At 44.3% G+C, this 15,807-nt stretch overlaps 1 protein-coding gene across 2 annotated transcripts in view; it reads left to right on the top strand.

Annotated features, from left to right (window-relative positions):
- The window catches only part of RYK (receptor like tyrosine kinase), a 734,028-nt gene that overhangs the window by 274,968 nt on the left and 443,253 nt on the right, over positions 1–15,807 (top strand). For both annotated transcript variants that reach the window (XM_085634236.1, XM_085634235.1), the window contains exon 4: positions 8,260–8,394. In XM_085634236.1, coding sequence (XP_085490362.1) covers positions 8,260–8,394 — 135 coding nt within the window. The remainder of the gene's footprint in view (positions 1–8,259; positions 8,395–15,807) is intronic.

The raw sequence follows: 15,807 nt of genomic DNA, 5'->3' as shown, positions 1-15,807 counted from the left end.
TATCCTTGGTGCAACAACATCAACTGTTGCATGACTAAACACTTATAAGGTACAAGGTTTACCCATTCAACAGCTAATTTTGTTGCACCAAGGATATTGTGCTGCAAAACTAAATACTTATAAGGTCCCAAAAGCGAGACCTATTGGCTATGCCAATGCTTGTTTCTGAGGGGATATGTTTTCATTTGTATTTTCAGAGTATTCCTGCCTCGGTTATCTTTTTGGAACATTGACAATCGTTATCTTCTGATCTGTAAACAGTTTGCAAAAAAAGGCATTTTGCCTTTTTTATGCAAAATAGTTTTTTGGAGCTGAATGATTTGCGCTGCCGATGTGTTTCTCACTTCATTTTAGTATAATTTTAAATTTTCTGCGACTGAATGTTGCCCATGTTTTCTTCCAGCAGGTTGAATTGTTTTTTTGCTGGGCTAGCACGCGTTCCCTTGCCCCCTTTGTTGGTTACTGCTCTAGCATGTTCTGCCAAGTGGTGGGCTGACTTTGAATTTCTAGACCGTCACTCCTCACACAGTCTGTAAAAACCGTTGTGGGTTATTTTAAATCATTTTTCTTTGTATTTAGCATGCATTTGATCAATTAACCATATTTTTTATTTTTAAGTTTACACCATGTTGGACTGCACAAGGGGTGGATAGAGCACATTGTATCTCATCCCAGCACAGTTCACCCCAATGCATTCTGGTAAATGCAGCATGCTTACTTCAAAGTTACTGTAGTTTTTCACCAAAGTTGGTGCAGTTAGTGTGGTTATCTCTAGTCACATGTTTGTAGGTTTAGCCCTTAATCAGTAGAGAGCAGAAGTACTAGAGAGCAGGTAAGTCATCTGGGGTTGCTGAAATGCTGACCAAGTCTTCACAGGTCACAGTGCCACTCCACAGGGGCATCCCAGATGAGCTTGTTACCTCGTTGGTTCAAGGAAGCCTATTAAACTGCAGCAACTTTGAGGTAAGCGTATTGCATTTACCAGAATACAATGGAGTGAACCGTGCTGGGATGAGATGCAATGGGCCTGTGGAGTGGTACTATGACCTGTGAAGACTTGGCCAGCATTTCAGCAACCCCAGAAGACTTTTCTCTGCTCTCTGCTACTTCTGCTCTCTACTGTTGAAGGGCTAAATCCAGAAATATTACAGCAACTTTGAAGTAAGCATACTGTATTTACCAGAATCCAATAGGGGGATGTGCTGAGATGAGATGCAGTGTGCTCCCTCCCCCTTTGTTCATGTTGCACTGCAGTTCGTGCTGCTGTGCATCATGTAAACAAAACATTGACAAAGACAATAGATTTCACGTAGGTGAAACCTATTGGCTTTGCCACTACTTGTTTTACTTTCCAGCCGTCACGTGAAAGTCTGATTGTCCAGCATAGTCTTCAATGACTGTTCCCCCAGACAAGGAAACCAAGAAGTTGAATGTATTGTTACACAAAGTTTTTTTCCTCCCTTGGTTTTGCTCGCTATGCTGCTAATTCCAACTGCCTTTTAGGCCATTACGTCCATGCCTTGGAGGAACTGGCGAAAATTACAACTGTTAGTCTGCAAGACCATATGAAGATTCAATTCTTTAACCTGGTGAGTGATGACCAAGATGCATCAAAATAGATCCTGGAGTCTGGCTTTGAGTCTGTGGATACCGTTCCTTGGTTGTGAGTAAGTCTCTCACCCTGCGTTTGGATGCATTACAATGAGATTTTGGTAGATGTCCAGGCTGAACTCATTGACTTGACTTTTAACAGAGATAAGACCAACCCTCATTGGAACATTTCAAGTACAACTTGGCTATTGTTCGCACCCTGGTTTTGGCCTCTGCTGCCCTTGAATTTCACCAACCGTTTCAGGCGTTCCTTGATTAGTTTGAGGTTGCGTGTTTTTAACAGTGGCAGCTGTCCCAGCTCGTCTAAATGTGGCATCAACTTTCTCGTTCCTTCCAAGGCAGGGTTGGGTCTAAGAGGCTTTGCCAGCAGCAGCAGATCCAGTCCTCAACATATTCTCTGCTGCCTACAAACCCCTCTGACTCCTCCTGTTTGTGACATCACCTTCTGTTGGGGGGGAATTTCTCCCAATTTGCCATTCAGTGAAAGACCATCATAATCGATGGCTGGATAATCCTGATGTTGCACCGGGATCTGCCCTTTGTTTCTGTCCTCCTCAACCAGGCCACAGAACTTCTTTCAGAAGGTGCTTGCCATTTCGTGCCTTGGTCTTGAAGGTGGTAGCCAGATCCTGAAGGTTGCGCGTTTCTGGAAAAAGAAGCCACAGAAGTGGTACCTCCGGGACAGAAGGACATGGGATTTTACTACCTTGAATTATCATCCTGGACCTCTGTAACTGAACCTGTTCACTCAGGAAGTGACGTTCAGGAGGCTATCTTTGAGTCAGTCTTGTGGGTCTTGAAATCTAGAGATTGGCTAGTGTCCGGGATCTTCTGGGCGCCTACATTCATCTTCCTATATTCTACGCCCATAGGCACTACTTCAGGTTCACAGCAGAGTTCCAACACTTTTGGTTTGCTATCCTTTCATTCAGACAGACAACAGCCTTACACATTTTGCTGCTTGCTGTCATTGCAACTTTGCAGTGGAGGTAGAGTGTCCTTGTTTTTGTGTACTTTGACACTTAGGTCATGAAGGTCGAGGTCCTAGTCCTGCAGATCTTCTAAGCCTCATGGCCTAATGCATGTTGTTTGTGTCTCACTTCAGAAGAGAGCCCTCCAGAGCTGTCTGGAGAGGCAAATTGTTGAAACACCACTGAAGTCTTTCAACGTAAGTGCATAGTTTAAAGTTGCAGAATTAGGACCTGCATTGGTTGTTTAAGACCACCAGCCTTTCCAGGGTCATCCATTCAGCTACAGCGGGCTCCACGTACCAGGGTCATGGATGGGTGCTTTTGTAGGTTGATTCTCACCTGGGCAGCATCACAGCGTTGGGACGCTGGTCCATGTTGGATTAGTGCCTGCACAAAAGTGTGCTAAAAGATGAGCAGTCCTTACACAGAAGACCTTTCTCCCTTCCATCTCACGGGGAAGTGCTACTACAGTCCGTTCTAACCACAAGCAGAGCAGTGTGGGCCTGTGTCCTTTGTATTGGAAGACCATTTGACTTTGGACGTAGCCAGTGAATGGGAACTACACCTGAGGTGACAGAGGCAATCTTATTCACATTAGGTTTTCTCAATGGATCTCTTCGGCACAGCTTGGAACAGGAGGTATCCTCAATTTTGTTCCATACATTTCTGATGGGATTATTCCCGGTGGACTGCATTCTGATTTAGCTGTTCTCAGGTCTAGGAGTTAGTGTTCCCTTTTGATCCTGCTTCTGTCCAAAGTCCAGTGGGTGGAATGATTGCCCGTGAATCTGATCGCGCCTCACTAGGCAAGGTGGATCTGGCACTCTGATCTGCGTTAGGCCAATGCTTCACTTTCTGCACACAGCACACCGGTACTCGCAACAGGAGGATCAGATCCTCCATCCCAATCCCCAAATTCTCTGGATGTACTTATGGAGGTTGAGCAATGCCAGCTCGAGTCCTTTTGCCTTCCTGATTAGGTGGCAGCCGTCATTGGGGCGGCCAGAAAGCCCTCCACTAAATCCAGCTGTGCAGGCATCTGGAGCAAGTTTGCATTTCACGTTTGTTCATCCTCTGTGGCAATAAATGCTATGCAATAGCCAAGAAAGGCTCTCTGTAAGACATTTCTATTAGTTCCGAAAGGGCCATGACTGCTTCATTTCAGTGGCTCCTGGTGATGACATCTGCTATGCAGCAGCGTGGTCGTCCTTGCATACTTTTGCAAACCTCCGTTCCTTCCCATTTCAGGCACACAGTATCCAGTAATTAGCCCAACCTGTGCTGCATGATTTCCTTCTTTCACTAGCACTAATCCGTCCCATTTCCATGGGAGGTTCTGCTTTAGAAATCTGCACACATATGTATCCATCATAAGAATAAGGTACCTACCTTCATTAATGATATTTATGGTGGATACATAATCTTTCCTCCGGTTGCTCTCTATTTTCCCTCCTCTTTAAGATATTTCTTTGATGAATTAAATCTCAGAGTATATACATGTTAAATGCTGTTATCATTTGTGTGTCTGTCTCTATTCTTCTTGGTGTGCCTCGATGAGCTGAAAAAAATATCAGAAGTGATTCACTGAGATTTATTTAGTGCCTAATATACTCCATTGACATCATGTTTGGAGATGGAGTTGTGACTGGAGCCGTGTTGCCCCTCCTGGTGGAGCTGGGGACTCACTGCTATGGAAGGTTTGTCAGACCAGTCTAAAATATTCAATGGATAGAACATTAATGGGAAGATTGTGTATCCACCAGAAATATTATTACCAAAAGTAAGTGACATTTTCTTTAGGGAGAATAAGATGTTCATAGTTCCTGCAGAGATGAAGCCAGAAATTATACTATAAGAAGATTACGATGGAAATGGAGTTTCCAACCCTGTCTTGAAGGAAGGGTAACACCTCAATGAGGTATGTGCGTGAACTGAATCGGAAGGTCAAGTGTTGATGTTTGAAGTGGGAGTTTGTGTGGGTGCAATTAGTTCCTGGAGGCTGGAATTCCGTGTAGCATGGCAGAGTTTTTTGTTCACTTTGTGGTGTTCCGCATAGCAGAACTCTGCGAAGTCCGCCCAGGCCTATTTAAGAATAGGGAAAACACATTAATTTCTTTTTATTTTGCGCTTCATGCATGCTTTTAGCTGTTTCTAAGGGTTTTTAAGTAATAATGTTACTATTGGCCAATTCCATGGTAGTATGCTAATTAACCTCGGAAGGAGAAAAATACAAAATTGGGCCTGAAGGAATTGAAACTGGACACTTGTAGGCCATACCTAATGCCACTCCGAATGCTTAACTTGTTGAATCATCTTGCCCGTGTAGTGAAGTTAATTGAGTTTGATTAAAAAGGAAATGGAAGAAGGGGACTTTTTTTTTTTTTTTACATAAACCAGTCCGATCTTCCTGTGTTCTACTATATTATTAACAATTCAGTCAGAGTGCACAAGTACCACAGGTCCACCACACCAGGGTCGAATTGGTAACAAAATTAGGCCCGGGCACCGAAGGAAAAAGCGGCCCACATTTGTGGAAAATGACGTTTCATGAACTGCTGCTTAGTATCTGGAGTGATCTGTGATAAATTAAGTGTTCTAAACTAATGGGGTCAGTAGCATTGGCCAAGACTAGCAGCACCTCTAAACACACCATTATTCCACTGCAACTCACCCACAAGTCTCACCTGATCTTCATGCCTATGCATTTCTCTACTTTGGGTGTCAGAATGTGTTAGTCACCTATTGCTCCCTTAGTCTGTGCTCCCCCGCCCCAAAGATCCCTGAATATCCTGTGTTACATCAGTCCATGAGTCAGAGAACCATGTGCATCCTTTGTGTCTGGAGGCTTCTGTTCACCCTCAGGATCCAGAGGTCTTCCTCTTTTGGTTGTCAGTCAGTAGCCTCTCTGCAAGCATCTCTTTGGGAATTGCATACAACTTTGTACTTGATATCTTTTGTATGTTAAGTAGAAAATTGATTTGAATCTGGAACAGCTGCAGTAATTCACTCCAAATGCCTTTCATTTTCTGTCTCTATACCCCTTTCTCATTTGCTGTGTTGGGCGCTCTCGTTCTCACTATCGCTTTTTGCCCCCTCCTAGTTCTTCCTTTTTCTCTCATACTCTACTTCTTTTCCTCTCCTTGGTGTCTCTCAATCTACCTATGTGCTTTGGTCTCTCACATTTCCCCTCTCTCTTCCTATATTTCTCTCTGTCTACAAATCCCCCTCTCTCTCCCACTCTTGTCCCCCTGTGCGCTATTTCTTCAGTTAATTGTATATCTCTTATGCCATTATTACCTTGTTATTTTGTATATCTCCTTTAGGCTTTATTTCATGTCTCTGTATTGAAAATCTTCCCTTTTTCTCCTGTCCGTCTCTTTCACTTAACCTCTGCCCCATGAATTTGTGTACTCTACCTTAAGTTATATGATTGTGTCCCCTTTATTGCCTTGCTGCAGACAGTAATGGAAAGTCCTTCTGGTCCTGGAGGCAGGGTTTAAACCAAAGAAGAATTCACAGGTGGAATTTCCTTTACCATTCCATCAGTTTGATGAAGGAAATTCCACTGGTGAATTTAAATCTACATTTAGCACCACCCTCTGGAATGCCAGCAACCTCTAAACTAAGCCCTAGACTGGAGAGACTAGGATAGTTCATGTAATGTAGTAACCATCCTTTTTTTTCATAGACCAGAAAATGCTTGACACCGTCTACCCAATGGTATTGGAGCTCTTTACATAGACACTAGAAGCGCAGGATGTTGAGCCAACGCTGAGACTCAAACCTAGTTCCCAAGTCGTCAGCTCTGGCAATTACACCTCATCCTCTACTACTTTCCTTCCTCCCTATTCTCCACTTTCTCTTTCCGCTTTCTCTCTATTTTTAACAATTTCTGCCCTTGTCTCCAATGTCTTCCATCACTTATTCTACCCAAACCTCTTCCCCTCCCTCCCTCCATCTGCCTCTTTAGCACTCTTATCCTCCCTCCTCTACCTTTCCTTTCTTACTCACTTGATTTCCTTTTCCTCTTCACATATTTTTGTCATTCTTCTCCACTCTGCTGTCTCCCTTCTCTTTTTGTCTCTCTCCACATTGCTCTCCCCACTCAATCCAATTTTGTTACATTCCTTTCATGTCTATTTTCCCTTCCCTTTGTCATTTTGGCCCAGAATGAACGTTTTTCACAATGATTATAAAAAAAAAAAAAAAATGGGTATTGACATTTTTCTTTTTGCTCATTTTGGTTGTTTGCGTTGTTTTTTTCCCCGTTGTGTGGTGAACAGGAGTCCCCTCATAGTAACGTAATCTGTCTCCCTGTACAGCCCCTTTCAGCCTACCCCCTGGTAACATTACTGCTAGCTGTGATTCTCAAAAAGAGCACATCCACTCCCAGTGGCCTCACGGTCATGCTGAGAGACTCGGGACAGGAGGAGACCAACCACATACAGTGCCTGCTCACTTTGGCTCATTGTCCTACTGCATAAGACAATGATCCAGACATTATCTGCACTCAGTTGTAAGGGGCTCCGATCTAACCTCTAGGTCTGCAGCAGCCCGTGGGCAGGCAAATGTGATGTTATCTCCATGTGAAAAACCGACCCACCAGCTGGCCTTGGCCTCAGGCTATGCCCGATTGCCCGTCCTGCCAATCCGACGCTGCACCCCCCCCATCAGACACATCATACAACCAGTTGTACATCAAACAATGCACACAAAACAATAGTGTAAAATTGGCGTGCGCTTCCCAAAATTCCAGATCCAGTTGTGCCATTGTATCTAACTTGCAGTTCAGGAAGTAGGTTAGGCCTCTCTTCTGCATATTACCCGACTGTTTAAGCTAAAACTGCAAGGTTGGATCCGTTATCAGTGTAGTTCATTGCTGTCTTGCTCACATTAGTGAGAGTAAGCTCAAGATACTGGATCTAATAGTGATCATGAGTGAGAGGAAGTCTACAGTATAGTTGTTTAATTTCTATCCATGCGTTTCTTATTAGTGCCAGGCCCTCCCGTCCCCCGCATTATGTCTCTGGGCTCACTTGATGATTGTTTAGTGGCAAGGATATGAACTTATATTTCAGAATCCTATGTTGGACATACCTATAAACTGCTTCTGGTGCGTTTATAATTTGTGTTCTTGCTCCAGGTTTGTTTTGAGTTTGGTTGCAGGTCGTATCCAGAGGCCGTAGAATAGAGCCAGTATGGTATAATTAAGTGGTAAATCAGTAGTAGCTAGTTCATAAAAACACATTTCTTAATACCACAGTTCTAGCATTTGTAAGCAATAACCCAGGCAGTGTTATCCAGTTTAATGGTACTCCAGATACCACCTAAGAATGATGAAAGGATGAGTTGGTCTTGTTAGGATTGGGACTTGTAACATGAAGATCGGGTCACATATCCGCGATTAACATTTGAGTTTCAGAGAGCCCCCAACATGCAATTACAGTCAAGTTTCATTAATTTTGATCCTGTCAATGCTGCCTAAAAGTGGCATTTGTGAGCCTATTTAGGGCAAAGCAAGTAAAATAGAAACTAACTCTACCCCACAAATTTGACAGAGTATTTCCAGGATGTTAATCGTTGAGTGTTAAAGGACAAATTGTAATACGGAACTATCATTTGTGTGAAAATTCTTGAAGTACGTTGTCTTATATTTGTTTAATTCCTTATTTTTCAGTGTTCAGAGTAGACCTTTTCTGCAGCGGTAAAATGGACTCCGAGGTCACGTTACACATGCAGCTCAACTTGACAATGAATTCTTCTAAAAATATCACAGTTTTGAACTTCAAACGAAGGAAAATGTGCTACAAAAGTAAGCAGGTCTCAATTTTGTATTCTATCTATTACTAAAGTAAGGAATATATGTGTAGTTCTCTGGATAGCATTCTACTGAAACATCTGGCATTTGGCAAAAACTGATGTGATTCTATGTTTTTAGGTGTGGGGTTTGGAGTGGAGAGGTGTGGCTCACTGGTTAGAGGCGGCAGATCCGCAAGCAGAGAATCGGCCAGGGACCAGGGTTCAATTCCCGACGCGGCAGGGTTGTGGACCAGGGTCAAAACGGACTCGATAATTCTCGCCTCGGTACCTACTCTAACCAGGAACACACTCGGCAACTCTGGGCATTAGCTTGCCTCATCTCCACAACGGCCCCCCACATTCGCCGGGGATGCCTGGTTTCACCTTGGAGATACCCAGGAGGGACCATCTCACAGGGATAGCCAGGACGGGTTCCCCAGCGGTCTACAGCGCCACGACGCCTCAGGGCAGCAGTGCGCTTTACAAGACACATACATTTACATACATTTATGGACGGCCCACTACACATGAAGTTTAGGCAGACCAAGAGTGGCCCAAGCTGTCAGTAGGATGCTTAGAGGTGTTCTCTGTGTTTTTGAAAGTTGCTTAAAAAGTGTTAACTTTTGTACATCTACAACCGGATTGATATGAAACAACCAAAGAAAGCACTCATTTGTTTAGCACCAGACCATCTGATACATGTAGCTAGAAATATTCTAATTCGTTGGACTCGGTAGTCTTGATCGTTGCCTGTTGTATGCAATTTCTGTTATATGTCTGTGTTTGGAACTTTCTAACTCAACATTGCTCTTTGCAGGATTGATGCTCTTCAGAACGTTCATTATTTGTGTTCTCTTCTTTATCATGTGCTGCACTAGAAGCGATGTCCCACTTGAAATGACAGATCGCTAAAAGATACACAAGAAGTAACTCCTAGTGAAATAGATGGCCATTGTTAGAATTGGGGGTCTGTAGTTGGCAGAGGTAGGTACCTTTGTCCAAATAGAGACCCAAGCTTTTAGTCGGGGTAAGGGGGCTACCCTCCTAAATAACCCCTGCTCACCCCCTTGGTAGCTTGGTACAAGCAGGCAGGCTATCTCAGAGGCAGTGTGTAAAGTATTTGTGATCACATACAGTAATACAGTGAAAACACGACAAATGGACGCTACACCAGTTTAGAAAAATAAGTAGTCTTTACTAGACTTAACACAAGACCAAACGACAAAAATCCACAATACTGTAATCAAAAATAAGTCTTTAAAATGGTAGAAAATAGCTTAGTTCAATGTAGATGGTAAATGCGACACTTTACTGTCCAAGTACCTTAGATGCGTCACGCAATGCAAACAAAAGGGTCGCAGGGAAGTTGATGCGCCGTTCCTTACACTCAGGGGAGTGCAAGCGTCCGTTCCTTACTGCTGCGCAGGGGAGGTGATGCGTCGCTTCCTTACTGTGTGGGGAGTTGGTGCGTCGTTTCTTACTGTGGCCCGGTGACGATGCGACAAGATGGTGCCTTAATGCAATGCGACAATGTTGGATGCGATGCGTGCACGCCTGATGGCCGTGTGGCGAACTCCGTAACTTCTGAGCTGCGACAGGCCCTGCGAGATGCTTCTCCGGTGATGCGACGGCAACCTCTGCGGCGGCGACACGCATCTCCAGTGAGGCGACATGCTTCGTCAGTGGTGCGGCGGTGAACAGCTGCGGCGGCAGCACGCTTCGGCGATGCGACGGCAACTGCTGCAGTGGCATCACACTTCTCCTCGTTGCGTTGCGCTTCCAGCTCCCAGCGAAACGCAGTCTTCTCAGAGGGCCCAAACAAAAGTAGGCATCTCTCTGCAGGTAGAATTCCCAGCAAGGGAATTCAGGGGAGCTGCTGGTGAAGTCTTGTATCCCTGAGACTTCAGGCAGGAGGCAAGCACATTTCAAGCCCTTGGAGATTCTTCTTCAAGATGATGAAAAGTTCACAAAAGTCCTCTTCCCCTTTCCTTGGCAAATAAAGTAACCACTGCAGCCCAACCCCAGAAATAGCACAGCACATTGGCAGTCTCCTCCTTCAGCTTTCTTGGTTCTTCTCCTTGGCAAAGGTCCGTCTTGATTCCCAGAATTGATCTAAAGTTCTGGGGTCTGGGCCGCAATATTTATACCAGTAAATCCTATGTCCTTTGAAGGCAGAGGGTGCCTGTGACCAGCCAAAACCAGTTCTGTGCAGCTTCCTGGCAGGAGGTGGAGACCGCATTGTTGAAAGCAGACATTGCCCAGGTAGCTGAAAGGAAATCTCCTCCCCCCTACTCTCCATTCTATGAGGGCTCAGGTCAGTGAAAGGAAATCTCCGCCCCCCACTCTCTATTCAATGCAGGCCCTATTCAGCCCAGACCTGACCCATCCGACTGCTGGAGCCAAAGCCCTCTCCAGCCCCCTGCCACTCATAAACCAGACATGGAATACACAAACCTAGCAGAGGCATGCTGGAGGGTTAGGCAGGAAAATACCTACTTTCTAAAAGTGGTATTTTCAAAGACAGAATGTAAAAATCACCCTCACTAAAAGATGTATTTTAATATTCTGAGTTCAGGCATACTAAACAAGAATTTCTACCTTGTTCCCTGGGTCAGTTAGGATTATAAGATGTTAGGGCCGAGACACCTAAGGGTATTTGTGCGCTCAAAAAATTGCCTAATAATCAAACTGCTCATTCTGGCCTATGGGAGCAGGTAGCCTTGCAATAGTTAACCAGCATTAACAATGCAATAAGTCTTGCCTTTCATTAAGTTAAAGCCATTCGCTTTGCTATACAATACCATTAGCAAAGCAAATGGCTTTAACTTAATCAATGGCGAGACCTATTGCATTTTCAATGCTTGTTGTTCTTTAGATAACCCCAAGAATGCATAGGCAATTAATGCTGGGCCTCTTAATTGCCTGTTCTCCATACAGGAGGGAACCAACTTGTACCCCCATCAACTTGGAGCAGTTCTGTGTTTATCATCTGATGTTTCTTTATGGAACTTGCTTTATGCTGAGCCAATTGTCCTTAAGGGATTATTGTTGGAATTATGTCCTCTGTACATTGTAGCCTACGCATTCAGACAATCTGATGTGTAACCTATGCTGTGCTTTAAATTCCACGCCCTTTCACCATAAAATCAATAAATTGGTTTCGGGAAAAGAAAAGGTTTAATTTTTTAAATTAAAGATCACTTAAACTGCTCCCAAATATAAGTGGTGGGACTTGGGGTGTTACCCTCTGCCGAACACAGAGTGCAAGTTGATGGGTGCTAGGAGGATAAAACACCCAACGATAGAGGTGTGGTTGTGTGAGGATGGTCAGGCAGTCGAGGATTCTGAGCTTGCAATGGGTTTGACTTGGGAGAAGGGGCAGTTCGAGGTGAGACTGTACATGGATTTGAATACCAGGCTGAGGGGTTAGTACACGGCCCAGTTGTGAACTGTGTGCCAGCTGGCGTGACTGGGTGAACAAGGAAGAGACAACCTAGGCAAAGTGGTGTGGGTGACAAAGATGACGTTTCTGAAATGAGGACAGTAAATATTTCAAGGCACTACGAGTATTGCCTTGTTTAGTTACCGGTAATGGATGAGTGCGGGCGCTGCAAGACCCTTGGGAAAGAGATGGGCGGACATTGTATTTCACAGATGAGTGTAACTATCTCTGAAACTAGGCCATCAGGAAACAGGCGGTAGGCAGGGGAAATAGAGACCAGAAAGAGGTTTTTTGGTCGAAGCCGTGGGGTTCGTACATGGGTCTAGCCGGACTAACCTAATAAAACAATAACCTACTGTGAATGTATTGGCATCACAACACTCCGTGCTTAATTTGTTAAACGAATGAGTGCCGGTGCCCAAAGCGCTACTCAGAAGTCCGCAACCAGGATTATTAAATGTCGGTGTGTGGAATACCAGGGCCGTGTAGTCCTGACTAGGCTCTTCGTCTGGGGTGCAGACAGAGACATAATGCTGTTGCCTGAACACTGGCTGATAATATGTGAAGACGTAGCACCCGTAGTCATTATATGGTAATATTCCGGGCACCGGGCTAAAACAGCGTGTACCAACGGTGGAGCAAAAATCCACACGCAAAAAAAAGGGCACCCTTTGCCGGCTGGAAATGCCAAGCTCTTGCCCTTTTTCCGGGGTCTGTACAAAGCACCACCACTTCTGATTTAGATTTCAGACCACAAAGACAACAAGTGGAGCAATGGCGTGCGCCCTGGGGGATGTTTCAAGAGCGGCTGAGAGCCGGCCTTCATTTACGCGATTAATCTTCTTAGTCATGTTATGGACCAACATGACGCTGCAGTGTGAGAATAAATACTCCTCTGTACGGTGATTGTTGTAAAGATAGGGAAACTTTGTTAGGTGATAGAAGACTGCAGACTTCATTTATGATATAATTATAGATTTACTGCACTTACCAGTTAACCTCCAACTGCCGCAGAATTTGCAGACTGGAACAACAAGTGCGGTACCGCAAAGGCAGCCGCTTGTTTACTTTCGCATCGCGCTTTCACTTTAAAGTGAAAGCAAGATGCAAAAATAAACACGTGGCGCCTTGTCTGCTATTTTGTCCGGCCCAATCAAAGAGCCGGACTGGCACGTGCAAGGCAGCGTGACGAAACTTCTGATAAGAAACTTCGTCACGACAGCCATAATGCAGGCGAGCCAGTCCGGGTGGGCCGGCCAAAAAAGCGAAAGGGAGGCACCCTGGAAACCTTATTTCCAATGGCTGTGCACCGTTTAACATAAACGGTGACGCAAGCCAATGGGAATGAGGGGCGGGGCTTCAAGCCCTTTTCAGAAACTACTCATCTGCAATAAATCTCACCGAGCAAGCTACGCATGTGCGCCGCAACGCTAGGCGAGACCTTAAAACAAAATTGGTTGTAAATCACTATCAGGATATGCCACACACATCAGGACATAACCAACCTTTTTACATGCCATGCAAAATAAAGAAACTAACCCACGAGTAAAGCTACCCTAGAAATTCAAACCGTGGGTAATGGATATAGACTGTTGCTTCTGATAAAAGGCAGGTTTTTCATAGGGGAGGGAAATTAAGAAACCATTAAGCTGCCTTTGGCATTTGCTGAGGCAGACTAGCAAAGCAAGATGCAGCAATATAAACCGGAGTGGGGATGATGACTCCTTGTAAGTTGACCATGGAAAATGCACAAGTGGCTGCTGCAATAGGTGCTTGCTGGGGATGGGGTTTTATGTTAAAAAAAAAAAAAAAAAAACCCTCTGCCCCCTTCCATTTGGACTGGTTGTCTTCTATCAAAGTTGCTTACATTGTTGAAACTATTTTGTATTGTTTGCATCTGGGCGGCGGACCTAGCTCAGGGATTAACTGCAGGAGGTGAAATAACTTAGAAAACAATATCTTTGGAAATATCATTCACAAGGAAAGAGGCAAGTGAGATATATGATAGATCTAGATAGATAAATTTTCTCCTACTGGCGATCACAAGTAGGTAGTTATAGCTAGTTTCCATAAACAAAGCATTTTTTGTTTTGCTAATAACTTTGGAGCCATTTGTTGAATATTCAGAAAAATTTCAAAACTAATATGACAGTCACTTCAGCTGATGTCTGGAACGTTTTTGGCGTGATCCATGAAGTGAGGGCAGAGAAAAGGGAGGGGGGTCCCAAAATGTGTGTGTATATATGTATGTATGTGTGTGTATATATGTATGTATATATGTGTGTGTATATATTCACAGAAAAAAACATAGGTTTCAGGGGTGTTATAGTTAGCTGCCCATTTCTCTCGTACAAAACCATAGAAATTCCTCCGTTATAGTTAGTTCTGCTAACTATAACTCACGCGCCCGCAATGCACTGCTGATGATGTCACATATTGCATCATTCATGACATGGTCAGTGACATCACTGATGACATCACTGATGACATCTCAAATGACATCACTGATGACATCACTGACATCATCCACTGAATGTGGTTTAGTTTGAAATTTAAATATGTATTATATATATATACCAATCTATATTGAAGATTGAGTGGATTTATAACTGTCTGGATGGAGGATTTAGTAGCTGTCTGTCTTTTTAAGTGAGTAATTAAGTGTCTCACTTAATACATGGATTAGTAACTAAACTATGTGAATGTGTGCAGCACTGTCTCTGTTGTATAACATGCTGCCTCAGTTGGTCACTAACTACATGAGTGTGTATATTAGTTATTGATTAGTTGGGTGAGTATTTGTATGGGACACTGAGTTTGTGTGTGGTTGGATGGGGTGTGTGTAACTCTATGCATAGATGGGTGAATGGTTGATTGATTGATTGACTAGGTGTATGGGTTTAAGAGTGCATGTGGAAACAGTTGTTTGGGTGACTGAGTGTATTTATTTGTGTGTTGGTGAGCGAATATATGTTTTAGTTGTAAATCTTCAACAAAGTAAAAAAATAAAAGGCATTGTATGTGAGTTGGTGTATATAAATAAGTTTGTGTAAGAGTCAGTGATTGTGAGAGTAAATATATGAATGAGTGTATAATTGTAATGGTGCTTTTTAGGTCGAGGACCGTCCGGTCTGTCGAAGGCAGAACCGGAAGTCGGAGATTTAATGTTTTGGAGAAGAGGGGCTTGCACCCGCCCCTCTTCTCCCCTCTTCTCCATTGGCTGGCCTCTTGAATGCTGGCCAGCCATTGGAGAAGAGCTTCGTCACCCCGAACAGGCCCCGTCCTTTTCGGATTCGGGGGCGTGTTTTTTTCAACTTTTCTGATTATCTCCTCCAGCCAATGGCAAGAGGAGAACACGCCCCCGAATCCGAAATCGCCGCTGCCTTTCTCCGAGGCATTTCTGCTTCGCCTCGGAGAAAGGCAGTGGTGTGCTTGTTCGATTTGTTACAGCTCTAGCCTTGCTCGTACGCATTTTTAATTGCTCCTCCTGAATTGCTGTCTGAAACTCCCTTATCGAACGCGAATCTGCCGCCTGCCATCTTATCTCTTTAATGGAGTTCTTCTGCAAGCATACTTTACAGGTTAAGCTCTCTTTGGACGCCATATTAGATAGACCTCAAGGGCTTTTTTCTGACTGACCATTCAGAGTGCGGTCCGTGGGTGAGAGCGACGGGCAGCGCCATTTCACAGGAGCCCGCGGTCTCCTGCTGCGCGCCTGTCTCTGCTGGAATCCGGACCCTAGACTTGCAGTAAGTTTCTCAGCTCTTGAAGGAAAACAGGCATTGTTTGCCCCCGAGCATCTGCAAACTGCTCTGACATGTGATCTCCCCTCCCAGCATGGCGCTCATTAGGCTGATTTTCACTTCACAGTTTGTATTATCAGCCGTCTCTAAGTGACTCATCTTTATTGGTTCCTTTGTCGGGGAGACAGTGATTGAGATGGCAGGGATGCGGCCTACCTGCCCATTACATCGGGTAAATAGT

Source organism: Triturus cristatus, chromosome 11 (genome assembly GCF_964204655.1).
Source record: "Triturus cristatus chromosome 11, aTriCri1.1, whole genome shotgun sequence".
Taxonomy (NCBI): domain Eukaryota; kingdom Metazoa; phylum Chordata; class Amphibia; order Caudata; family Salamandridae; genus Triturus; species Triturus cristatus.
Note: the sequence above shows the minus strand (reverse complement) of the source record. Positions and strands in the feature narration are given on the sequence as shown.